This window comes from Astatotilapia calliptera, chromosome 7 (assembly GCF_964374335.1).
Source record: "Astatotilapia calliptera chromosome 7, fAstCal68.1, whole genome shotgun sequence".
In the NCBI taxonomy this organism is placed as follows: Eukaryota; Metazoa; Chordata; class Actinopteri; order Cichliformes; family Cichlidae; genus Astatotilapia; species Astatotilapia calliptera.
Window position 1 is genome coordinate 23,616,312 of NC_137428.1, and position 26,060 is coordinate 23,642,371.

Consider the following 26,060-nt stretch of genomic DNA (forward strand, 5'->3'; position numbering starts at 1 on the left):
CACATACAACACAGATCAGATGAACCTGGATTACCCCTTTTTAAAGCTGCATAGACACCGAAAGCTATTCACTCATCGCACATTGCTTTGAAGCTGATGGCTGGTCAGTTGTAGACATTCCAGGCTCTGGTGCCTAGGTGACCCACTACCAAGTCATACATCAGTCGGTTGCTTCAGTTACTCATCTGGAAGTTGAGAACTGTTGATCTCAGGTCGCGCCCATTCCCCCCTTGCCCGCAGTTATTTTGCCCCTAGTTGCTTCATCAAATCAAAAATGTCATTCACATTCTATAGTCTCTGGTCACCACATCACTGCAAATCGCTTCCAGTGTGTACATAACTAAAGTTTGACTAGAAGTTGACTAGAGCACTACAAAGTGCTTTTGGGGAGACGTTAATGTGACGGAACAGCAGCAGAAACGAAAACAAACTAAATACACTTAAAGAAACAGGATTTATTGGTGTTGTGGGAAAAAAGATGCAAAGTAATGTGCATTTTGATTGCATGATTTTTATAATGCTGTTAGTACGACTCTGCTGTAGGGCTGCACGATATTAGGAAAACCTGCGATGTGCGATTGTCTCCCCCGAAAAAATTTCCGTTGTGAAGGTTTTCCTTGTATTTCCATTGTTTATTCAACTTTTGTTGCCTGTGGACTTGGGCTTGCATGTGGCCAGTCAACCAGGGTCGTTGCGTAGTCAACATTAACAATACTACTTGGTTAAATGTACTATTGTTACTCGTACACCTTTGAGTGGCTTTGTAGCGTAGTGGTCTGAACAGTCATCTCACAAGTGAGAAATCCTTGTGCTGATCCCAAGGTTTTGTCTCTGGAAGGGCAATATAAAAACAAAGAGAAAATCTGACAGATGACACGTATGGAGCTACCCACCGTGGAGCCCTCTTGTAAAAAGCAAGTAGCTAAAAGTAGCTTTTAGTATGTCCACATGCTGGTATATTGCTTTGCCAATTCATTCTGTTGGCTGTGAAAATACAATTAAAATGCTTCTATAAGGTGTTATAGATGCATGCATACAAGTAATGGGCCATTTTAGACCTTTGCTAAGTGGGTTATCAGCAACAGGGCAATGTTATATCATGTATAATTTAGCTTTTGTGGATAGAAAAGAAATGTTGTCCTGAAACTAAAACAATAGGATCATTTCCTTAAGGTGGTGTAGATGCATAAAGGATTAAAAAATGGGTATTTTTTTTTTTATCCGGTTGCTACATCGTTGCTCGGCAACTTTATGGCATCTTAAGCCTAGATTATACTCTGTTGCAGACATGGACAGCTAGGGACCCGATGGCAGAATAATCATTCCTGTTATACTTTGACATACACTTAAACTCCGCCACCTGGGGAGCCTGCGTAGTTGGTGCATTGTAATGTAAATTCTCTGCGTGCGAGTTCACACGGGCAAAAGAAACCAGCTGGCACACGGACATCTACAGGGGCCCTCGCGCTAACAGTACATTGATGAAATTTACATCACTAGTTGACTTGCGGACATGTAAAGTATAATTCCTGCTAGGGCTGTTCAATATAATGATAAATATTGGATGACGATATGAAAACGTCTATCGTTTCATTTTACGCTATCGTTTGTTTCGTGGTGTCGCAAAATATTTTTTCATCGTTTTGATGGTCACTGTAGAATTTCTTAAAGTTCTCTCTTTATCTTATATTTAATATAACAAAGTGTTTACGGATGAGCAGCTAAAAAGAGCCGTCAAGTGCTAAAAAATAGACCTTAGAACACGGCATGTAATAAATACTCACAAGGAAAATTGCGGCCGTTTTTACTTATGTAACACTCAACTCCAGGTTCACGACGCCCATGCACACATTAACACTTCACTCAAGTCGAGTTGCCCAAGATTCACAGAATTTACAGAAAATGTAAAATTTTTGTGATATATATCGTTGTCAGGACTAGAGCAGGGTGATATGACCAAAAATACCTATCACGATATACATTTGAAAATTTGCGATAACAATATAACTGACGATATAATTAACACTAGACAAAATACTTTACAACTCCTCAACTTTATTAGTGCAAAAAAAACCCCATCAATGTATTTTGCTCTTACACAAGCAGCTTTTTAAGTGCATTAAAATTTTATAAAAAATTTGCACTGCAAATGCAAATCCTTGCTGATAGTTTAACCAAAAGGCATTTCCAGTGGAAATTGGCCGACATATCCTCAGCATAACCATGTATAATATCCACAAAACTTAAAAAGAAGTTATATACACACAATACGGTAATATTATGTTGAAGCAGAGTACGTATCACTCCGCGAAGCTCCTGACTACGGTAGCTATAATGCTCCGACACTCCATCAAGCGGTGCAGCTTCGTAGCTTAGCAAAGTCGTACTAAAACATTTGACAGATTTTCGAGCGCCGTGTACATAAAATCGTTTCGAGGTCAGTAAACACAACCAGAACTCATACATAAGGCACACAGGATTATAAGGGGCACTGTCGATTTTCAGAAAAATCAAAGGATTGATTTCAAGTGTGCTGTATTTACCAAAAAACACTGTAATAACGACGGCCCGCTAGCATGCTCTACCAAAAATAGTGCTTTGTTGTGTATCTGATGGACGAAAGCTAAACCAGTTCCACACCACTGACGCTCCAGCATTTTTACAATCCAATTCTGGTTCATCCGTTTCATTTAACGATCCACTTTCGCTCTTCTCATTCTGCGTCGCAGCCATGTGCGTATGTAAACAAAGGCACTGCGCATGCGCGTTTTACACATATTCTATCGCGATATTTCATTTTCTTATCGTTGCCCAACATTACACCGGTATTACCGTGAACGGTATGATATGGCCCAGCCCTAGTCAGAACGATAAATGTCTTATATCGGGAGATGAGATTTTGGTCATATCACACAGCCCTAATTCCTGCTTTCGTATATTATTCATAATTGAATTTTTGTGAATATGAAAATGTTCATAAAATGTCATAAAAGAAATTATGTAATTTTATTTATTTTAAATTAAAGGTGTTACAGGTATATGAATGGAAAAACATAGGCCATTTTAGTTTATTGCCAGGTGGTTGCTAGGATAAGATAATCTGTAAATAAAAACCTTCAGCTTAAGACATACCTGTATCAAGCGTAGTTGCTCAACACCAAGCTTGGCACAGTTAGTCACTGGCACACAAAGAAACAGAGATTTCTTGTACCATAGTAAGATTCCTTTAATGTACAACAAGAGTTACCGGTTTGAAAATGTTACAACACCACCAGCAATGCAGCCAATGTCCCTCTAGGTTTCTGTGAACGAAAGTTGCAAATAACCCAGTGGAACTGAGTAAAATGTTGAAAACTGTGCGTAACTGCACCAGTTAGCACTATTTTGATGTTTTGGTGTTTGTTTTAAAGGTGGATGTATGGCACCAGTTTCTCAATATACTGGAATATAACCAAGCAACTAAGGCCATGTGCTGAGCTACACTAATCTGATCCTCTGTTTGCTACAATGTACATGGCACAAAGTAAACTATATTTCAGGCACATTTAAAACACTTAAGTTTCACACAGCTCCTCAAAAATACAGGGAATATTTAACTATTAGGGGGCGATCGTGGCTCAAGAGTTGGGAGTTCGCCTTGTAATCGGAAGGTTGCCGGTTCGAGCCCCAGCTTGGACAGTCTCGGTCGTTGTGTCCTTGGGCAAGACACTTCACCTGTTGCCTACTGGTGGTGGTCAGAGGGCCTGGTGGCGCCAGTGTCCGGCAGCCTCGCCTCTGTCAGTGCTACAATGTAGCTTACCATCACCAGTGTGTGAATGTGTGTGAATGGGTGGATGACTGGATATGTAAAGCGCTTTGGGGTCCTTAGGGACTAGAAAAGCGCTATATAAATACAGGCCATTTATTTACCATTTATTAGCATAGGACCACTATTTTGAAACCACAGACTAAATTATTGCCATCTTTCTGTTAGAATCCAGAAGTAGACCGTGTACATGTAGCTTAACAGATATGAAAGAAAAGATTTGACTGTGTGATTAATTGCAGAGAGCCATAAACAGTTGAATGAAGCACCAATAATCTGTTCGTCTCTGCCACATTTTGTTTGTGGCTGGTCCTAAATTGCAGATTTGACTCGCTACACTAGTTCCCTTAAGTGGCACCACATACTCGACAGAAAAGAGAAGTCATCCCATCGTTTTCTGTTTTGTTTTGTTTTTTTTGTGCATCATGTGACATTGATGTGGCATTAGTGTTGTACGGTTTGTTTTGTTTTTTTGTGTCGTTTAAGTTCCCTCTGATGCAGCTAAAGCTAGTACCTGTTTGTCCCTGCTTGGGAGCAGCTGCTGAAAGTGACTGACATTTAAATCTTGGAGCCGAAATGGCTCAGCCGTACATTTCCTACTTTCTGCTTTTATTAAATGGTCTTGAGCCATAACAACAACAAGTCACATTAAATTGCTAGTCTAATTCACCTCTGCAATAAGCCCCCTATTTCCCATTATCTCAGTGTTGTTAAGCCATTTTAATCCCTAAATAAGTATTTGACATTTAACACATTTGTTTTTTATTAAAGTATGAGACCTGACTGACAGTAGCAGTTTTTCTTGTTTTGCATAGCTGCTCTGCAAAGGTTGCATTCAAGAAGTGAAACCCGGAGGACAGGCCAGGCTGCAGTGCTGTTTGCCTTATGGCCTCACTGGACACAGAAGGCTTTCTGCTGATGAATATGAAGTGTGTACCCTTCAGTGAGCCACCATCCATGAGATGGCATGCCTGTCAACCTCTTGCATCATAGATGTAGATTTCTACATTTGTTCAATGTCAGGAGTCCAAAAGTCAGAAAGGGGGGGGGGGAAATGATAAATTAATCTACACCTCTGCCCACAGTTAAATCTTTTTTCCCCTAACATTATTTAACTTGCACTAGTTTGCTCTCCTGACCCACAGCTGCAGGTTAACGGGTGGTGGTGGTGGGGGGTCAGGCAGTACAGAGCAGCAGGGGAACAGTAGCTTAACTGAGAGTATCCGCAGTGTTGAGAACAAATTCATATAGACGGATGTGGTAAAGGTGATAAACTTGAAGCTTTTCTACTTTTACAATAAGGTTTGAGTCAGCTCCTGTATAAATGCAGCATGTAGCAATTGCTGGTGTTTAAATTGCCTTAATTTTTGCTGGATAAATATAAAATGTTTTGAATTATGTAGTTATTTAGCAGTCTGCTAGTACCGCTATGATGATGGCACAAGGACTGGGCGATATATCGAGTTTTTAAATATATCGATATATTTTTATACGAGATGAGAGATGTGACTATATCGTTTATATCGATATAGTCTATGTTACATTATAATTATACTTGTGGAGCCGCATGTTTGCCTCTTTTGTCTCTACGCTGCGTCACTCTGCCTCGCCTCTCTCCTTCACTGAGCACAACTCCCCCTCCCCCATCGCTTCACCTGCAGGTAACGACAAGATGGACACGGCAGCTATCAAAGAGGAGCTGGTCGGTAAAAAAACATTTGGAGATTACTATTTTAGTGCTGCAGCGTTAACGTTATTAAAATGAAGTTAATGCCATAACTGTATTAACACGGCAAATCTCCGTTAACGAGTTGCCGCGGATCGCCCCGTGTGCGGGGCTGCATGGCGTCAACGTGTTAGCGTTACGGTTAGCGGTTACCTCGTTAACGTGTTGACGCCGTGCAGCTAGCACTACTAGTATTTTCACCATTTACAGCGCCATAAAGTGAAAAATGAAGAGTGTGTGAAACTGCGTGCTGTATCTCCTGCCCCGAAACAAACTACCTTACAAAACTCGTATACCGTATTTTTCGGACTATAACCTTACACTAAAATCCTTTCATTTTCTCAAAAATCGACAGTGTGCCTTATGTGTGAGTTTAGGGCTGTGCGATATGACCAAAATCTCATATCCCGATATAAGAATTATATCGTCCCGATAACGATATAAATCACAAAAATGTAACTTTTTCTGTAAATTCTGTGAATCTCGGGCAGCTCGACTTGCGGGAAGTGTTTCCAGCTGCGCATCATGTAGCTGGAGTCAGTGTTTTAACCGATGCATGAAACTATACATTTTTAGACATAAGTTGTAAAGGCCGCCGTTTTCTTTGTGAGTATTTATTACACAGCGTGTAAGCCTGTTCATCACCCCGTTCTACGTGAGCAAAAAGTGAGTGAGTGCCTGATTGGGAAATTGTAGTTCAATGGTGGAGGTCTGTGGACAGCTTCAGACTGCTCATCAACCTGCAGAGAGCGTCTGATGTCAGAAAGGGGCAGTGTCAAAAATATGTGGTACGACCGATGTGTGGTACACTCTTGGTTATAGGTTTTGCATGGCTCCTGTTCCTGGTAACTCCGCTGTCACTCCCTTCCCTATTTTGGCCCACTTATCAACCAGTTAGCAGTCTTCCACATGGGACATCATTGCAGCTGGGATGCTTCTAGGGCTGAACGATATATCGCATTTGCGATAATATCGCGACATGATCAAGTGCAATTTTCTAACCGCAAAGGCTGCGATTATACTCTGGACATGTCCAAATTCATGGGCTGCATCCTCCTGAGGCCGCATTTGTAGACCGATTACGTCACAGCGACGCGCCGAAGGCTGTCCAAATTCGTATTCTCCTCCGAATGTAGCCGACAAATGCGTCCTCCTTTTCCCCGAATTTGAAGGATGGGTCGGGTGTGTCCTTCGTGGCCTACCATATCCCAGAATTCATAGCGCGGCCCAGCCAAACTCCAGTTTCCAGCAATGGCGGCCGCTACTAAGTTTTAAAATTACTCATACTAATCTTTCTGGGTCACAAAATAAACTTTTAACATATTTTCAGGCGAGAAAGTAGTTGTGTAAACATCAAATATCTGCTCGGTTTATCAAGATATCGCATATTTGCAAAAGTGCTTTGACGTTTTCAGAGGCGTCTGCTACCCACCAGCTCGACAGCTAGCCGGGAGCTCGAGGGTTACTGATGCGGCCGAGAACGGCACAACTCCCGGCACATCATTTTCAGATCACTGCGGAGTTTCGCTGCTCGGGTTAAACGTAATATATATAAGTCACTTAGACAACCTAAAAATGTTATTGTTGGGCTTTTTTCAGTGTTTTGTTTGTTCGTGAGTAAATCGGTTTGGCTGAGATTAAAGTTATTAGATTAGATAAAATAAAACTTTATTAATCCCCCGGGTGGGTTCCTCCTTGGTTTTCACACAGCTGACTAAACGTCAAACAGAAAACTTATTAAACAGAAGTATGAGACAGTCGAGAATTTACACCAGTGTCTGGTTGTATTTTAGATAGCAAGAAGCAGACGGCCGAGTTTATTAAACTCCACCGAGACAGCGGTGACGCTAATCAGAACTAGACCGTCCAATTTCACGCCTTTAAATTTTAAAGGCGTGTTTGTGTGTGTGTTTATACAATTGCTATTATGTTTGCACTTTATGTGTAATGTTACTGACTGCAGAGATCAGTAAGATGTGTGTATTTTTTATTTATTAGTTTTATTTATTTAATATTATTTTTTAATTGAATGACTGTCTAGTAGTTCACAGATGTCGAAAAACTGAGTGTGGTAAAGCCACTGATTTTTTTTATGTATATTTCTGCAATCTGCACATTGCACTGACTTTCATTTTAATGTTTACACCAGGGTTCCTTGTCAGCACTTTATGCTCAGATGTTTGTAAGCTAAAAATAAACTATTGTGTATGTTCAAATATACTGTTGTGATTGAAGAAGTTAAATAAAAATGTCAGTCATCAATTCATGCATCACCTCATGTCATCATAACAGAGGTCTGTCTTCCAGGAAAGAACAGTTTAAAATTAATGTAATATAGTATTGGCCATACTATATGATGTATTGCTTGTCTTTGTTTAATAATACAGAAGACAAAGACCTTAAAAAATAATCGCATATCGCATCGCAATATTGGGGCAAAAAATCGCAATTAGATTATTTTCCATAATCGTTCAGCCCTAGATGCTTCTACACAAGGGAAGAATTTCTGCTTTTATTTGAAACTACATTTAGGTTAATGAAGATCTCTGCTTTGTCTCGTTTACTTTTAAAATGATTTCTCACAGTGAAAGTTACTAAAATACAAAGTTAGGACTTTGTAGAGATGGTTTTCGAAAAGCTCAGCCTCTCTCCATGCGGGAAAAAAAATCAGCTGAGATGAAAAGATGTGCATTTCACATTTCTTCTTAATACAGAAATGTGTTTTTGTGTTGTTACACATGTACTTAAATGCTACATCACCATGGAAAAAAACAACCCCACACCTGCTTCCCTTTATGCCTCCTTATTTCCATTGCAGGCCTCTCACTTCATGAAGTGGATAATTGTCCCTGAAGGTGATGGGAAACTCTAATTTCCATCACTATATTTTCATATCGGGGAAGAAATTCCAGTCAGGCGCATATGGCAATTCAGTGTAATTTCCTGTAATCCAATACTTTTGTATGGAAGGAGAGGTTGCAGATATAATGGGGGAATGGAAGATGCAGCCGGTGCTCACAAGAAGATTTAAATGTCGATCATTGCAAGCATCTAATTTAGGCAAGTGGCTGATTTGGAAATGGCTTTAAATCAGTTTTTAGTTGAGTTTTAAAGCAAATAGCTGCACTCTACTTGTACTTTAAAGATGGGCTCGAACACTTTCCATCACTACAAGAAAACTGGGTAGTGAAACAAATGTTGTGTTGCTAACGTGGAGTGCTGAGCCTTACAGCTTGTTTGGTAATTTAAAAACAAGTGCTGGTCAAAGCTGAGCGTATTGTTTCGTTATGTTTTTTTGGGGGGGGTTTAGATATTCTGTGCTATATTTATTTGCCAGATTTCCCTGAATTATATTATAATTTAAAGAAACTGAAAAAATAAAGAAAAGTTGAATGTGCAACTGTTTGGTGCAAGTTGCATGATTTGTGTGTGGGGGATATTGTGGTGTCAACAGTTTTCCCCAACAGCCTTTCAATTTTGGAGATCAGTAGCAAACTAAAGTCCTGTGCACAACCAATGACGGCTTTGTACTTTCTTCTATCTGTTGTAGCTGTTTACTGTCACCAGGAGGCAGTGTCACAAACACCTGGTCAATGGCTTGTCAATGCTGTATCATTTTTGATCTTTGGGTTTTTTGGAAGTGCATCTGGACCAGCAGCTGACCAAAATTGCCTGACATTTATGCTGGCTGTCAGGCCGCTGGTTAAGCAGAACCCTGCGTTGTATATAATTGCAGTGAAATTGTGTTGCTGTTTGCTTTTTGGTTTAGTCACTGTGTGTTATACATTAGGTCCTTTAATTAATTGCTAGCCGGCCCTTTGAAAGAGATTCAGTTTTCGCTCCAAGGACCTGGGAGTCTTTGTCGGTGTTTTAGGTAGCTGTTGTGACATATCTTGTCAGTTGTGATATTGCAATGTACTCTGATCTTTATGATTTATTGATGAAAGCTTGAAAACTTGAGCCAGTGAGAACCAGAATGTGACAGATGTTTCCAGGAAAGCATCACCATCGATCAGTCGTTTGAATATATATACTGTCACAGATTGCAGCTGTCAAATAGATAACACCCTAGAGAGACCAAACTTTGCTCCAGAGCTGATGCTTTAAATCAAGCAAGAAGGAAAGACGAGGTGTCACACTTATAAAAGGTTGCCCAAGATTATGTGTTGGAAAGGAAGTGTATGTTGAAAGGGTATCATCATGTATCTGCTGTTTTGTCCGCAGATGACAGCCAAGATGGGAGGAGACCAGATGCCCAATATGAACAGTTCATCTCCAGTCTTGGACCCCTCCATGTATGGCTTTGGAGGCCAGAAACGTTCACTAGACAATGGAGGTGAGTCTTCAGGATATATACGCGCACACGCCGCATATTTTATAACATACGTGCTCACTGGCCCCTTTGTTAGGTACACTTTGGAACCACTTTTGACTTCAGAACTGCCACAATCCATCATGGCGGAGATTCAACGTTACTGAAAACATTCCTCAGAGATTTTGATACTGACATGATGGCCACTCACAGCTGCTGCAGATTTGTCATCTGCACATCCATGAACTAACACCACATCTAAAAGGTGCTCTGCAATCTGGTAGCTGAAGAAGTAGTGAACTGAAGAAACAACCACTTTATTTGGAGAAAAATAAAACAAAAAAAAATGCAAGAATAGCCCAGACGTCCCAGTTTTACACTAGCACATGAACGCAGCTTACATTTGTGGATCTATGCAACGCTGGAAGTGTAAAATTACTTTTAAAAACCCCACATGGGCATATGACATCTGTGTCTATCAGGCAATTCATGCGCACACATTTAAGGTTTTGTAAGTGAGGGAGTGTATTTTTAAACATTTGTATTCAGACAAAGCTTTTTAAAAGGAGAATTTGTCTAATTTGTGAAGCCGAACTTTATAAATTGTGCGTAATGATCAGTATTTATTCCGGTGTGGATTGAAGCATGTGCTTGCGAGTCCTCAAAAGTTGACGCATCACTGCACACATTAGTAAATCTTAATTTATGCCTTCCTTTGGAGGCCCATTTGCATCTAGGTGCATTTGAACATGTGTACCTACCAAAATGGCCAGCGAGTGTATAGTTCATATGTTGGCAGCATAAAATTCACAGATATGTTTTCTGGTTCTGCAGCTTCTCTTGCATAATGTTTACACGGGCATTCTGCTGCATGAAAACAAGACGCGTTTATCACTATTGGAGAGCGATTTTCAAAATCTGGGATATAGAGCCGCAGCAGGCGTGTGGTTGATAACCAAAGGAAAGCATGCAGTGAAATTAAACTGATGTAGGGAAGTTTGTTTTGGGTGTTGTCCCTTTTCCTCACTGAACTTGATCTTTGTTTTATTTGCTCTGTTTTATTATTAATGATTAATAAAAAATGGGTGACATGACGCATGGCTCTTTGCCTTTTTAGCTTGCAAGGGTTTGTGCAACTCTGTTTCATACTGGGCTCCACAGAGTTTAGCCAACAAACACCATTATCCAATCCGAAGGAGAAAATGAGGCATCGCCTTTTGGCGTTACTTTTCAACAAAAAGCTGTGGCAGCAGTTGCTAGAAGCAGTTAATCGCTGCTTATAACAGTTCAAGTGCACTGGTGGCCAAATGTTTGCAGCACATGCCATGCCTTGTGCTTGTGATTATTATTTGTTTCCATCTCTTGCTTAAGATGGAGGGAAAACAACATTTCTTGAGTTATTTGGTGATTGGATAACTTGTACAATTTGCATCAGTAATCGTGATCCTTTTTCAGGGTTTGGCACAGAAGAAATACATTTTTGTTTTTACTCTTGCCTCTAGAGCTCTGGCTAATTGACAGTTTTTCCGCAAAATGTACAGTGAAAGCATCATGAAACCTGCTCTGTTATAAATAAACAGACGTGTGGACAGCAAATTGGAGATCTCAAACCAGACTACGCTAAAGCTTTGAGACATTTTCATGTAAAAGCAGCTGAATTTGGTCATATTAAATAAGGAGTTATTAATTTGAATTGTAATAAATGGCTTTTCTTTCTAAACTCTTTCTGAGTGACTCTCATTCAGTCACTTTTCAGTATTCACGGTTCTGTGTAGAAGTTGCCAAACTGCCTGTGTACATTTCATCTGTGTAGGAGGAACTGTTGTAATCTGAAGTGTTTTTGTGTCTGCTTGGACCTGACACTGCAGTGTCGTGATTTTATTTTATTTATTTTTAACTACAACAACAAAACATTGCATTTTTCTATGCCTTGCACACAAAACAAAGATTTGATGTCTTTCATATCCCCGAAGTGGAAACGCGAGACATTTATCCTGTCGTCTTATCTCCTCACAGTTGTTTGTATGATAGTTCCACCCTGAATGAACGGATAAGAAAATTGTATGCAATTCTAGTTGAGGTTTATTTGCTACTGTCATTGTTTGGATCGCTGTGTGCTCAGCTTTTTCTCAGTCAAGGTTTTTCTTGCAGTCTGGAGGGGAAATGACAGAAATTGTATCTGTGTATCACTGCAGTTAATTATCAAACAAGTACACAGGCACTCGAGGCATTCAGACTTGATCATCCAGTCTTGTCCTCGTACGAGTGAGAGACACACCTTCCTCGTTTATATTCATAGCGGTCCCATTCTTAAGCGTTAACCCCAGTGCTTTTCCAGAAGAAGTGAAATCAGTGCAAACAGCCATAAAATTGATTGAACCCACGAGATATCAACTCAGGTGTTCACGTCCATGGCAGCACATCCTCCAGTGACCCTGCAGGACCCTTGCTTGGTGCTACCTGTCAAAATTCAATTCAGGACCAGCAGTCGCTGACCCAGCTGCTGCCTCTCTCTTTCTGAGCGGCTCTGATTGAAACACTCACTCATACACTTGCAGGCCCGATTTCCATGCTGGTGAAAGCCCCCTGCTGCAGGTCAGCCACAAACATGAAGGATTGGCAGAGCCGTCCCTCCACCACTGACTCGTTCTTTCTCATTTTGCTGCTTCGCTGGCGATCACTTGGGCAGATATTTGTGGTGCATCTGCTGTATTTTAAACCATGATCTCAGATTATTTGTCACATGTTAATTGGTGTGCTTTCCCCTCTTTTTCTCTCAGTGGGGAACCATCTCAGTGCAATGGTACATCAAAGGTAAGCAGAAAACACCTGAATAAGTCCTGTGTTCATAGAAGTGCACTCAGTTTATCAGCGTATTTTCTCATACAAGCACATGCATGTCTGTGGTTAACAGTATGTTGTTGTGCCGTCAAAGATGAATATGAACCCAGTTTTACATGGTTATCATAAAGTTGTTGCTGCTTTTGCTTTTAAGTACTTTTGCTATAGTTTAACAGTAAATTAAATTAGAAAAACGTAAAGCACCTTTAACGTGGACTTGTGATTATCTCATCATACAAATATTAATATAGTGGTGATCACATTAAATGGGGTCAAAGTTTAAAGTGATGTGGTAAATTTTTCTCAGTGAGTCAAAAGCTCAGGCTTATTAGCTTTTCTTTCCTACTCTTGGCTCTGTATGTAATCAGTGTGAGCAGATATTCCCTAGCATGGTCATCTCAGCCCCCTGCTGATTTGGCTGCAACCACAGAAGCTCCACACACCTGCTGTTCAAACCCTCTGTTTATGAGCGACAGCCATTCACAATAAAGTTAGCCAAAATTTGTTTCTGACTGTGGGTGGACACCAAGCCTTGGTAATAATATTTTAAACTGTTAGTCATGCAAAGCTATTAATGTCCAAGAATAAAACGAATATGGTACTCAAATTGATCCTCATAGGTCAAAGCAAACCTTTTGGTTCAAATTGTAACTTCCTCACAATCTTATAGCCTCAAACAAAATAAAATGAAGTAAATTATGTGCCCTGTGATGGACTCGCAGGATGTGCCCCAAATTTCAGAAGTTATTCTGTTGATTGTATAGAAAACGGTCATTAGTTGTAGTCCCAATAATTTCAGCATTATTTCTTTTGATGTGTACAAGATGTCTCTGGCAGAAGGGCAGAATATTGATCATGTACCAATTTCTCTCAGGGCTTTTACAACAGAAGACTTCAAAGTGCCTGATAAGATGGTGGGATTCAGTAAGTAGCCTAACATTTGACCTGTAATCATCAGTATTGACATTCTGCTCAGTTTTTGGGTCAAAGCACTGGGCCTCAATCTAAATTGTGGGGCGGGGGGGAAAAGTTAAATGCTGAAATTTCTCTCTTTTTGCTCAGTCATTGGAAAAGGAGGCGAGCAGATCTCAAGAATTCAGCAGGAATCAGGTTGTAAGATCCAGATTGCTTCAGGTAAGTCCAGTTTAATCATAAACATAATATAAAAACATGGTGGCAGTGAGGTCTTTCAAGGTGGCAAAACAAATGTAATAACACATAACATGGTCACTTTTCATTTTGTATATAAATACTGCGCCGTGTGCGTTACTCGCTTTTATTGTGTGCAGCAATAAAAGATGATGGTGAATGTTGTTTCCTCTGAGGGTCAAACTGTGGCTGGAAAGAAGTTTGACATAAATTAAATGTTGACGAGGTGAAAAATCATCAAAAAAGCCCCAGATGAAAATTTAATTTATTGTATATGTATGATGTACAATATAATATATTTCAAACTCTCATCTTCTGTTTTATTTGGTCTTGTTTTGGTGACACATTGGGTTTCTCCAAAGCTTCAGCCTTCCATTAATATCTTTTTTCTTTTAAGTCTGAGCAAACTTGCTAATTTTTCATGATTGTATTTTAAAGATACAATTTATGCTAGCAGAAGCCTCGTGTCTCTGCCAGAGGCCGTTCTGCATTTGCAGCATACCTGCAGATTAAGAAAATATTGAATTCAGGATTTTGTATAGAATATTTACCTGAACTTTTTGTTTTTATCAAGCTTTAAGTTTGCATGAGCAAGCCTGTACTTTTGTGGACTTAAAGTATGATGTGATAAGATCAATTACTAAGTTTTCTGCTAAGGCTAGCAAACTTGGTTAGTAAGCGGCATTCACAAACTATAGCTGAAGCTCACATGCCTGCTAATTGGTGCAAAGTCAAGGACTAATAAAATATTAGAAACACTCAAATCCTGGGGCGCAGACTTCCTGGATGTCTGTTCCACACTTTAGGCTAAATTTCACTGTCAGATTCCAGATAGTGAAAGTTGGACTTTAACATGTGTTGCTAACTTTTACCATTTAGGGAAGGGGAAGAAAGTCTAAATGCAGGGTTTTGTTTTTTTTTTGGGTTTTTTTGTTTGTTTGTTTTAAACCAGGTTGTAACCTATTGCATAACATAAGAGCCAGTCGCAAGTGGACTTTACACTTTAGAGGACCTGCAGTTTGTGGCACTTGGCATTTTTATTTTCCAGCCTCTCTGTGGCTCTCGTCTTTGTTCTGCCATTCATTTATTCTTTGTCTTTGAGCCTAGTACAGAGGGTTTGGGAGTTTTGTTTCGTTTTTTTCCTCCCCACTCAAGCTAAATTAACAAAACAGAGGATTGTCTTCACATAGTTTGTCCAACATTGGTTCCAGTGTTACTCGCACAACTATCAGCACTGTTTGTGGGACATGCAGTGTTCGCCACATCTCAGGCTGTGGTTTGTTATCATGTTAAGTTGCAAGTTTGTGAAATATGTTGCTGAAAAATGAAACTCACCTTTTCTAACATGCAGTGCATTCATTTTTTTTATTGCATGAAACTAAAACTTAACCAAAACTACTTGTAAATGCAAAGATTTATTTTTTAGTGATGAGTTTCTTTAATTGTCTGTTTTCTTGCAGACAGTGGAGGCATGCTGGACAGACCCTGCACGCTGACTGGCAGTCCAGAGAACATAGAGTAAGTCTCACATTAACTTTGACAGATTAACTGGAACTCCACATGTCATTAGGAAAGTGTGCCCTTTTGTCATTCAGGGCTTGAACTCCAGTCTCTTTTCACTTGAAGTGCTGATCAGTGAATGAATCACCTGAGCTCATCTTTCACAACTGCAAAGCGTTTTCTTTGGGGGTGGTTGTGCAGGTTGTAGTGACAAATCCCTTGTCTTGCTCTTGGCTCCATCCCTTCAGGCAGGCAAAGAGGCTTCTGTGCGAGATTATCGAGCAGTGTAGGTATGGTCCAGGCTTCCACAATGAGATGGACGGGAACAGTTCCATTCAGCAGATCCTGATCCCTGCAAACAAAGTCGGCCTGGTGATTGGAAAAGGAGGAGAGACCATTAAACAACTGCAGGTCCGCGAGTAGATGCACTGCACTGATAACACAACACATGCACTACAGTAAAAACGAACCATGGTGATGACCTGATTTTTGAACTTCGTATTATTATTGCAACATTTTGCATACAGATTGTAGGACTATAAAGATTGCAAATGGAGAGAATGGGTTTGGTGTTTAACAACTGTTGGAAGTTTCGGGGGACACGTCACAGCCCTGTTGCACAGGGTTAAACTTTTTTTTATTTTTTAGAAGGTGGTTTCGTGTTAGTCTGTTTGAATCACGTGACTGTAATTAAAAATATGCCTTGAAGTGGTAACTGTCTGCTTTATCTGAGAGTTCTGCAAAAAGGACACTAAAAGCACAAAGCCATCCTCTAAAAGAGGTCTGAGGAAGAAGGAAGCAGCTCTAGTTCTAAATTATCCACTGACTTACAAACTGCTTCTTTAGAACAGATCAAATTAAGGTGGTCAAGTTGAAATTGATTTCTTTAGACTGATTCTTTTGGGACAAACTTAAGGTTTGTGTGATTCTTCATCGAGCATTTAGGAATGAGTAAAGTGTTTGACCTGTCCAGTAGAAACTGACCCAAACTGAAATCAGCTGGGCTCTGTTTTAAGCATTAATCACTGGAGTAGGAACAATCGGAGGGCCCTTTTCAAACATTTTTCAAGGGACCTGTTTCAGTACCAGTGTGTGTTTTGAGCCTTGTTGTCAAATGCAGTGGTCTGATTGGTCAGATATCTTTATTCACATGTAAACAAACAAACAAAAACAAGCTTAATTCAAAGCTAAATGCCACAAATTTATCCTGCAAAAGTACATGGTTTGTGTGAACGGCTGCATTCAGAATAGTTTTGTTTTAGTTTTTTAACAACAAAAAATACATCCTGTTCTTTGAGATGTGCTAGAATCTCCTCCTTTTTGGAGCGAGTAGTATTTTGTTCCCCAGGTAACTCTTTGGTGGTTGTTTCTTCTTCTGTCTGATTGTACCCCTGCAGGAGAGAACAGGAGTGCAGATGATAATGATTCAGGATGACCCCATGCCCACTGGAGCAGACAAGCCCCTGAGAATCACTGGGGATCCCCACAAAGTGCAGGTCAGCCTCAGAAGTGCTCAGTGTGTGCCACTATCTGTCCTGTTTTACACTCAATTTTACACATTTTATGCCTTCAGCCTTCGACTCAAACATTTTATTTCGAAACTTTTTATTTTTTTGAGGAGCGGGTCAGTCCGACTTGGCTGTGTTTCACATGCAGGATCGTTTACCCAGTATTTGAATTTTCTTCTTAGCAAGCCCGTGAACTTGTGGTGAAGCTCATCCGGGACAAAGACCAGGGGGACTACAGAGCTGGCAGGGCAGATTTTGGCTCCAAAATGGGTGGAAGCAGTCTGGACGTGAGAGCCTTTTTCTCTGCTTTTCAGCTTCGGGACAGCCAGCTAAATTTGCTCAGAGTACATTTAAGCGTTCTTCATTTTCCTTTCTTTCTGTCAACATAGGTGGTTGTGCCTAGATTTGCTGTTGGCATCATCATTGGCAGGAATGGCGAGATGATCAAGAAGATTCAGAATGACGCTGGGGTCAGGATCCAGTTCAAGCAAGGTAAAGAGGATTGAACAAGGCCTCATTTTGGCCATTTCTGCCTAATACGATTGGGTCTAGATTAATTAAATCACATACAAGGGAGTAGCTGATGTGCATCTCTGGTATTTTAATTAAGCTGTCGTAAAATAAGCTGTCATCATTTGTAGTTAATGTAAACTGTAGAGTAAGAGGTCAAGAAAGCCCTTAAAATCTGACATGAACGACACACAAAATATGGATTTAGTACAACCATGGGCTCTTGAGTGTCTTTGCAAGTGCTTGAAATCAAATTTTTGTACTTTATTATAATAATTTTACATTTGTAAAGTGTTAAGCTTGTACATTTTGGTCCTTATCAGCCTACCTGCATGTAAAAGATGACAAAATTATAGTTGTAGTGGTGATGTACTTTACAATCAGTCACAGAAAAGCTTTTTCTGAATTAGCCCAGCTGTCAGTAGCTGTTCATTCAGAAGTTACGGTTTTGTTTGACATCTGTCTCCTGGAGTGCATGCGTAGTTGGTGCATTTTCATGTAAATTCTCTGGAGACGTGTCCATGCAGTCACGGGGGGAAAAAACAGGCAGCCACTAAAGTTAGAAACATATCACCTATATTTTCTTAATTTAAATTCAGAAAAGTATATAAAGTCTTCATGCGGTTTAAGCTTCTCTAAAATAACTTTTCCTCCCTTGAATGTGGTTGTTCAGATGACGGTATCAGCCCCGACCGTGTAGCTCAGGTGATGGGACAGCCCGACCACTGTCATCATGCGGTCCACCTCATCAATGAACTCGTTCAGACAGCTCAGGTATGTGCTTCTTAGTCCCCGTGTATTTGCATCTGTTCATGCAAAGTTGGCTTTAAATATTTAATTAGACAATTTGTTTATGAATAAATTTTTTTATTTTTATTTTAAATGTCCATCAGAGCAGTCGCTCATATGCAGGGATTTTTTTCCTGACCTCCAACAATCTGTCAAGTTCTTTTGTGTCTTTATTATAATGACCTTTCTCCTGTCTCCTCCTGACAGGAGCGAGATGGATTTGGCGGCGTAATAGGACGTCGAGGGCGAGGTGACTGTAACATGGGAGGGCCTGGAGGTCTGCAAGAGATGACATATGCAGTACCAGCTGATAAGTGTGGCCTGGTGATTGGCAAAGGTAAGGAAAATGTTCTGGAGATATTTAAACACAGATACAGTTTTTTCTTTTAAATATCACTAACGCTTAAGCACAAGATGCTGTTTTTTGTATTTGTTTGAGCTGATGTTGCATAAGCCTGATTAAAATGAGCAGACTTGATAAGAGTATCCAGCTCAGCAGATTGCAGTTTCCATTTTAATAACTGCCGTTTGGTGTCCTGCCTCTGAGAGAGACTGATGAGGAGAGGAGGGGGTGAGTGACCACCCTCCTATTATCCCTCCAGGGCTCATGTATACAGCACAAGTGGCATTCATTGGCTTCACTAAGGGCTTAATGACGGGGATAATGCGTGTAATGTGACATTAATTGTTAAAGGTGCATAATAACAGCCCTCAATCATGTGGAAGGCTGCCTGGCATCTAATGAGGGTCTTTCAGCCCAATAGAGTGCAGCGAGGGAATGAATAGGAGGAATTAGCTTATTGGCTATTCATGCCCACTCTATTGCCAGCTATTTAAAAGTCATTGACCATTGCATTGGAAGGAGCTGTGTGTGTGTTGTATGCTAGGATGGATGCTGCCTTAGTGTGTGTGTGTCTGTGTGGGGAAGGGCAGGTCAAAGGGGGCCTCTTTACCTAAGATAAAAACATGGCAATAGAAATGTCAAGTGGCTTTTGTGCATGTAGTGGGGCGAGGGAAACAAATAAACCTGGGCGTTGCGTCCCCCTCTCTGTGCATTAGCATATGAAGTGGGCCAATATGGTGGAGATGGCGGTGGGTCTGGGTGCTGTCAGGCATCCCTTAAAGGGTGCAGTGATTAATATCTTTACGATGCCATATGCAGCTCATTGCCCCTCTGTTCTGACCTCATACACACCGCCACACCGAGCTTGACGAATCAAGCCACCCACCAACCTACTCAGACTTTACCAGAGACGTGACGTTAGTGCAAAACACATAACCAACATCACAAAGTATATATCAGTATATCCGTACATTTGCCGTAGTACATCTGTATATTTGCTTAACTTATCTGTATATAATTGCTCTTATTGCACTTCTGATTAGATGCAAACTGTATTTCGTTACCCTGTATTTATACGTGTGTAATGACAATAAAGTTGAATCCTGATCCGAAAGTTACACCGCACAAGTTTTAACCTGAAACATCTAAACCCACAGTGGGCTGCTACCTTTGCTACTGGCTAAAATTACCATTTGTGTAGGAACTTTTGTTATTCATCATAATTTCAACCACTTGTTGTTTTGTTTTTGTTTTTTTAATGATTTAAGCTTTTAATGATGTGATTTTGATATGGGGTTGTTTTGCTAATTTAAGCTGAGTGAGTAAATATTTAAAAGGGGCCTGTGACTTTTTCAGCTCTTCTTGTCAAAGAGACAAAAATAAACTACCAATAAGTACGTCTGAGACGTAATAAAAGGTTTAGTTTTTTGGCTTTTTGGGGAGGTATTTGGGTTTAAACTGTTTATATACTGAATTGTTTGCACTTTTAGTCCTTTTTTTTAAATTTATTTAATTTTAAATCTCATTAGTGACAGACTGCTGAGAGCACGAAGGCACGTTTTTATCTACTCCGTTGTTTTCTATTTCATTTTTTAAAATTTATTTTATAACTTCTATTTTAAGTTTTTAAACTAACCAATGAGATGTTAAAATAAGATGTGATCTCTAATTGTTTATTTCTTTGGTAGATTCCTAATCTTAAAAAAAAAAAAAAAAAAAAGCCCAACCCTTCATTTGACTTCTGTAAAAGGTGTTAAAAATATATATAAACAGTCTTCCCTTGGAGATTAATGTATTTGAATGGGGCTACAGGTTTGTCTGTTTCCCTGCTCTCCCAGTGGAGCAGAGACTTTCACTGTTTAAAAGTAAATAAATAAAATTTTTACCTCAGCTGCATTTAGTTTGTTATTAGGCTGGGGTTTCAGTCTCAGCAGTATTTCATTTTATTTGGCCTTCTTGGACAACAAGTCAAATGGTGCATTGGTGTTTATCCCATAACACGAGTCAATACCCATCCTTATTTTTTTAAAGTGGGAAAATACTTGCATGCAGTTCAGCGAATATACATTTCTGTTCGTGTTTTAGAAGTTTTATTTATTCCACTATTTCAGCTATAACACCCCACTGTAATGTCATATAAAGCTGAATACAACGACATTAGAAACATCGCTGCCCGTTCTGCTAATTCTACTTTCCCTTAATGCCACTAGAAGTTTTATTTTCCCCACCAGCAGCTAACCAGTCCCTTGGCTTCGCCCTGAATGCCGTCACCAGTTGCACTTTTGTCTCCCTCCTTTTCTCCACCTCGCTAAACCAGTCTCATTAATAAAGCCTGTATTATCTGTCCTCACTACAGCCCAGTCCATGAAATGAATAGTCGGGGTCTTCATTGCTCTCTGCTGTCTGACTAGAAGAGCTCATAATGGCTTCATTAAGGCAGAAGTTTCATTTGGTTGACAATGGGTTAATGGCCCATGTGCAGTCTTTTGGCAGCATGGAATAAGGCTACCGGAGGAGGAGAGATTTTTGATGAGCGCTTTCATTCGGAGGTCAGCCAGGGTCATCAGAGTGTCAGCCACAAGTGAACAAATATGTAATTGATGTTGGGACAGCCCCGGTGTCCCCCCGGGAAGCACCCTCGGAGACACCCCCCCCCCCCCCCCCTCCTCTCATCACAGAGGACAACACCGAGTCAAGAATGAAAGGGGGTAAAAGAGACAAACGATATCCCAGAAGGAGGATACGCTTCAATTTTGGCCCCCTTTCTCCTGCCAGCTATGTTTCATTTCTCCCTGCTGGTGTAATTGCTCTCCCCACACGTCGGGAAGCTGGCATCCGATGCAGAGGAGGGGCTGTCGTGCAGGAGATGTCTTCCTTTGTTTCCTGATTTGCATGGATGTTACAAGAGAATGGTAGATAAGTGGTGAGACACATGCCGTATTTTTCTTAAGGTAGCACTCTTAGATTTGGTCAGAAGAGAAAGTTGGCCCAGTGCTCGCTCCATGTGTTGTGGAGCAAAGCACCGAGTCGGACCTCAGAAGAGAGGTTACGATGACTTTGGTCTTCATGCAAACCCTGTAAGACAAACTTGACGGTCTCGTATTGAATGACCAGAAAGTGTAGTGAGCGACAACTGTTTTCTTCTCTCATTGCTTTAGTTTTGATGAAGTCACACACAGATATCATTTCCTTCACTTATCAGGTAATAACCTAATTTAAAGTAAAGACCTTTACACGCCGGCTGCGTGAAATCTGTGCAAATAGTTCATGCGTTCGAAATATTTTTCAGACTCTCCTTTATTTATTTTGTTGTTTTTTGATACAGCCGTGCACACGGATTTTTATTTTTTTAATTTATTTTTTATTTTTTCTTCCCATATCTGAATAAACCGATCTGGCCAATCAGATCATTACACTAAAATAATACAGCTTTACATGTACAAAAGCCGTCGTGATACAGCTCCAACTCTGATGAAACCACAGAAACAACAGGACCAGCTCATCATCGCTTGGTCTCATCTTGTTTTTAACTGCTTTTTATTGTAATTTCTTTTAGTTTTTTAAGGGCAAATTTCTCACAAAAAGTGTGTGTGTGTGTGTGTGTGTGTGTGTGTGTGTGTGTGTGTGTGTGTGTGTGTGTCATAGCCAGTTTGACTCTGAAAATTCTGAATTTCGTGAGTTGGGTGTGTAACGGCTTTTAGCCTCTTGGCCTTAGAAAGATGGCACGATGCATAGATGGAGTCATAAATAGAAAGAAGAGGGGAAGCTGTTATTTATGGTTTTTACAAATTCAGTCATGCAGATAATTGGGAACTAGCGGTATATGAAAGCCAATCGTTAGGAAGGGCTGTGGACATCAGTGATAGCAGTAGCATGGAGAGGACAGTGGTAATGAAATCTAAAGTGGATTACAGCTCCTGTAAATATTAGTCGGGTGCATTCATAGTCAACAATTAATAAAACTGAGACGTTACTAAAATAGTTTCCTTGTCTGGAGCTTCTTTCAGCTGCTCCCGTATTCACAAAGGGTTGTCACAGCGGAGGATGAAGGCTCTTCTTGACATAACCCTCTCAAGGATTTGTTCCTCCTCTTGGTCTAGAGCGAGGGCTCTTTTAACATGTTAGGCGAATGTGTTAACCACTGTGCTAAACACATAACCTTGTTCCCAATTAGCTGTAAGCTTTTCACTGCTTTATTATGATAAACTCTGACCAGTACTGATAGTTGAGCACTTCAGATCTTGGAGTTTACTTGGAGATTAGATCTGGAGTCTTCCAAACCCACCTCAGCCCACAAGTGTTTGGCGTTAGTGCTAAATGCACTGTTGTTTGAAAAATGTGTGCAAGCTGCATATGAAAATTGAGTGCGTTTTTGTTTTGTTTTTTCAGGTGGAGAAACCATCAAGAACATCAAAGAGCAGTCTCGTGCCCACGTGGAGCTGCAGAGAAACCCGCCGCCCAACACCGACCCCAACGTGCGCATCTTCTCCATCCGAGGCACCCCTCAGCAGATGGAAAAGGCCCGCCAGCTGATCAATGAGAGAATTGGGGTAGGTGGTCTAGCTCCAGCCCCCCACGATACTCCCTCCCCAAAATGTCCATTGTCTGGTCTGATATTCATGAGCGCACATGTCAAAGCGGGGAGCTTCTCGGTTGAGCTAGGCTGCTCTGGTCCTGGTGGCCAGCAGGATGTCACCAGAGGTTAAACATGAAGAATCCATCAAATGGACTTAATGGAGTGCATCAGCGCTCGGCCCTGCCCTCTGACCTTGCCTGTTGGCTCCTTTTAAACACAAGTGTGGTCTCCTCTCTTTATCTTGTCCAGGGCCCAGGAATCGGGGGGAACAGCACCTTCGGTATGAATCCCTACAACCAAGGACCAACCACTCCCCCGCAACAGTAAGGGTCCATTTCTCTCCTCCTCACAGTGCATTTTAACACACACCTATGTGAATAAAGATGTTCAGCAGATGCCGTTTAAACTCACGATTGCAATCTCCTGTTTGAAGTGGGCCTCAGACGTTCATGACTGGAGGATGGGGGACAACTTTTCAGATATGGCAACCCCAAGGACAACAGGATAACGGTGAGTAATTTCACCAAGAATGTGCTTCTTTATCTAGACGAATACTGTGATGCATTTTAAGAAGTTTTATTAGCTATAAATTTGAAAACTGCGACCAAAAGCTCGGCAGCAGAGCACGACTAGCTCTGTTCTCAGTCTTTGGCAGCTTTCCCGGAGGTTATCCACGTGTTTCTTGCACCGACGTGTTTTCCATTTGCTGTCGGTGGAAATCATCAGAAAGCAGCATTGCAGATGGAAAAGCGGAAAAGTAAAATCTAGCCTCAGTAACTCTGGCGGCATTATCTGTGTCTGGTTTCAGGTCACAATGGATCCCAGACGGGCCAGATGGACTGGGAGCAGTATTACAAAAAGTTAGGCAAGTGTCACTCAGGAACAAAAGGACATTAATCCCTCAGCTCTTTGTTTTACTCTTTCAAGACTGAAGTTGAATCTCATCTGTGCACATTCATTTTTATTCACACAAGCCTGTTTTTAAAAAGAAAAAAAGAAGAGAAAGTCAGTGGAGTAGAAAATAAAAATTCTGCTCGTTATAGGTCAGCAAACCCAGGCCCAGAGTACTGTTCCTGAATACAACAAAGGATGGGGTATGTAGTTTTACCGTGTTGTTTTAGGAGTGCAGTAGATACGGATTTAAGCATATGCTCAATTCCTGCATTTGTTTCTTCTTCACCTAATTTGTTTTTCCCCTCCTTCTGTTCAGGCCAGGCGGCTAGTCCTGGATCTCAGCAGACCTCCAATCCTGACTACAGCACCTGGGTTGACGTCTACAGACAGCCGATGGCCTTCTTCAGCCAGGGCGCTCAGACGCAAGCCCCGGGTCTTCAGGTGAGGTCGGACTCAAATGTACAGATGTTGAAGGATCAGCCCGTCTCATACGGCATGCATTCAGTTTTATACTCCTGGAGTAAATATTAAAGTTAGGAGGATTTTATTTTTTTTGTATTGCTGCTGATTGTGGTTTACATTTAAGAAATCATAGTAGTGATATTTTACTTTAGCCAGGTGTAGTAAAAATATGTACTGTTTTTGTTTGGTTTTTTTGTTGGGATTTTTTTTTCTTGATAAATAAAATTACATTTGTTAAAAAAAGTAAAATATTTATATAATATATATTATCACTTTTTTTTTCCAGCTTAAATTGGTGTATTTAATACTAAGCTCTTGGAAAATAGGAAGAAAAAGCAACTTTACTCCCATTAAGACTGTAAATATTTTATCCATTAACTGACTGTTAATTAGAAATGGTTCACACTCAAAATTAAAACTGTTTTTAGAAAGCTCGCAGTATGCTGCTGCACCGAACACTGTGACGATGCAGCGTTTTTGCAGTGCTGTCAGTAGTCGCACGTTTTAATGGAAGTGCCTGACAAATGTCGATGTGCTAAACGTTGTCATGTTTTAACTTTACAGGATCATTAGAGAAGGCGCCCAGGTTAAAGACTTGAATCACTGAGGATGAAAACAACCCTTCTTCTTCTTTTTTTTTTTTAAACTGGGGGTGGGGGTGGGGGGGTCTAGATTTCCAGCGCCTTGAAGACTTTTTTTTTTTCCTTTTCTTAGTGAGAAACACTAGCTGTAGAGTGACTTATATAATAAAGTAATATTTCTAAAATCAGGAACATTTATTTGTTACTAAATGCTTATGTACACTGTTATTTTGGATAGACAGTATATGGGATCCCTTTGTTCTTTGGACTTGAGAGAGCTGTTCTGTTATATTTTTTTCTTCCTATATTTTCCTGTCTTTGCTCAGTTTGCGCGCCAAAATGAACCCAAGAGTTGTAACATTTCAAAAGGCAATATGATCTATTTTTTTCTAGCTCTGTCGAAATGAAACCATGATTGTGTGCTTAGCAGTCTTGAATACAGTGTTTTGTTGTCACATGTCGTAAGATGTTTAAAACGTTTGTTTAAAATGTCTTTTCTCTCCTTTTACATAATTCAATAAAATGAAACTGTGATGTTTTTTGTTACAGGTTTTTTTTTTTTTTTTTTTTTTTTTTTAAAGGTTAAAAGGTTTAAGGTGGGTTAATGTCAGCCAGTGGCAATAGTTCTAATTTAATTCCTGTTGTGCATTGTTATGCTGTTTCATTGTCATTTTTATTGTACTCTGGTTTAAAGAAAGGTGCAATATCTTATTTCACTTTTGAAACAAAGATGGGTTCTCTAATATTTTGACAGACTTTTTAACTTGTAGTTTTAAGATGATTTTTTTTTTTTTCCAAATGCAAATGTCATGGATAATTTATTACACTGATCTGATTTAGGGGGATGTTGCAAATAGCTTTTTTGACTTTGCTACCTTGTACAACTATGTATATATATGCTCATATATTTGACTGTTTAATTTAAACATCTGTTTCATATATATAGATATATAAATACTTTTTTTCCTGCGATCAGAGTTGCAGGAAAATTGTCCCTCTTTTTCTGTTCTGTTTTCATACTGAAAATGTTCAGATTGTGAATGTGCGATTTGAAATTTGATGTT

General features: G+C 40.2%; 1 protein-coding gene across 1 annotated transcript in view; it reads left to right on the plus strand.

The window, feature by feature from the left end:
• Positions 1 to 25,530, plus strand: part of fubp3 (far upstream element (FUSE) binding protein 3) — a 27,044-nt gene extending 1,514 nt beyond the window's left edge. Inside the window, exons 2-19 of the mRNA XM_026173745.2 lie at positions 9,756 to 9,867; positions 12,624 to 12,657; positions 13,559 to 13,608; positions 13,747 to 13,818; positions 15,294 to 15,351; positions 15,582 to 15,744; positions 16,731 to 16,829; positions 17,024 to 17,128; positions 17,231 to 17,333; positions 18,025 to 18,125; positions 18,348 to 18,477; positions 22,873 to 23,033; positions 23,309 to 23,382; positions 23,493 to 23,569; positions 23,868 to 23,924; positions 24,103 to 24,153; positions 24,270 to 24,394; positions 24,980 to 25,530. Of these exons, the coding sequence (XP_026029530.1) occupies positions 9,756 to 9,867; positions 12,624 to 12,657; positions 13,559 to 13,608; positions 13,747 to 13,818; positions 15,294 to 15,351; positions 15,582 to 15,744; positions 16,731 to 16,829; positions 17,024 to 17,128; positions 17,231 to 17,333; positions 18,025 to 18,125; positions 18,348 to 18,477; positions 22,873 to 23,033; positions 23,309 to 23,382; positions 23,493 to 23,569; positions 23,868 to 23,924; positions 24,103 to 24,153; positions 24,270 to 24,394; positions 24,980 to 24,988 (1,581 nt within the window). The 3' untranslated portion in view covers positions 24,989 to 25,530. The remainder of the gene's footprint in view (positions 1 to 9,755; positions 9,868 to 12,623; positions 12,658 to 13,558; positions 13,609 to 13,746; positions 13,819 to 15,293; positions 15,352 to 15,581; positions 15,745 to 16,730; positions 16,830 to 17,023; positions 17,129 to 17,230; positions 17,334 to 18,024; positions 18,126 to 18,347; positions 18,478 to 22,872; positions 23,034 to 23,308; positions 23,383 to 23,492; positions 23,570 to 23,867; positions 23,925 to 24,102; positions 24,154 to 24,269; positions 24,395 to 24,979) is intronic.
• The last annotated feature ends 530 nt before the right edge of the window (positions 25,531 to 26,060 follow it).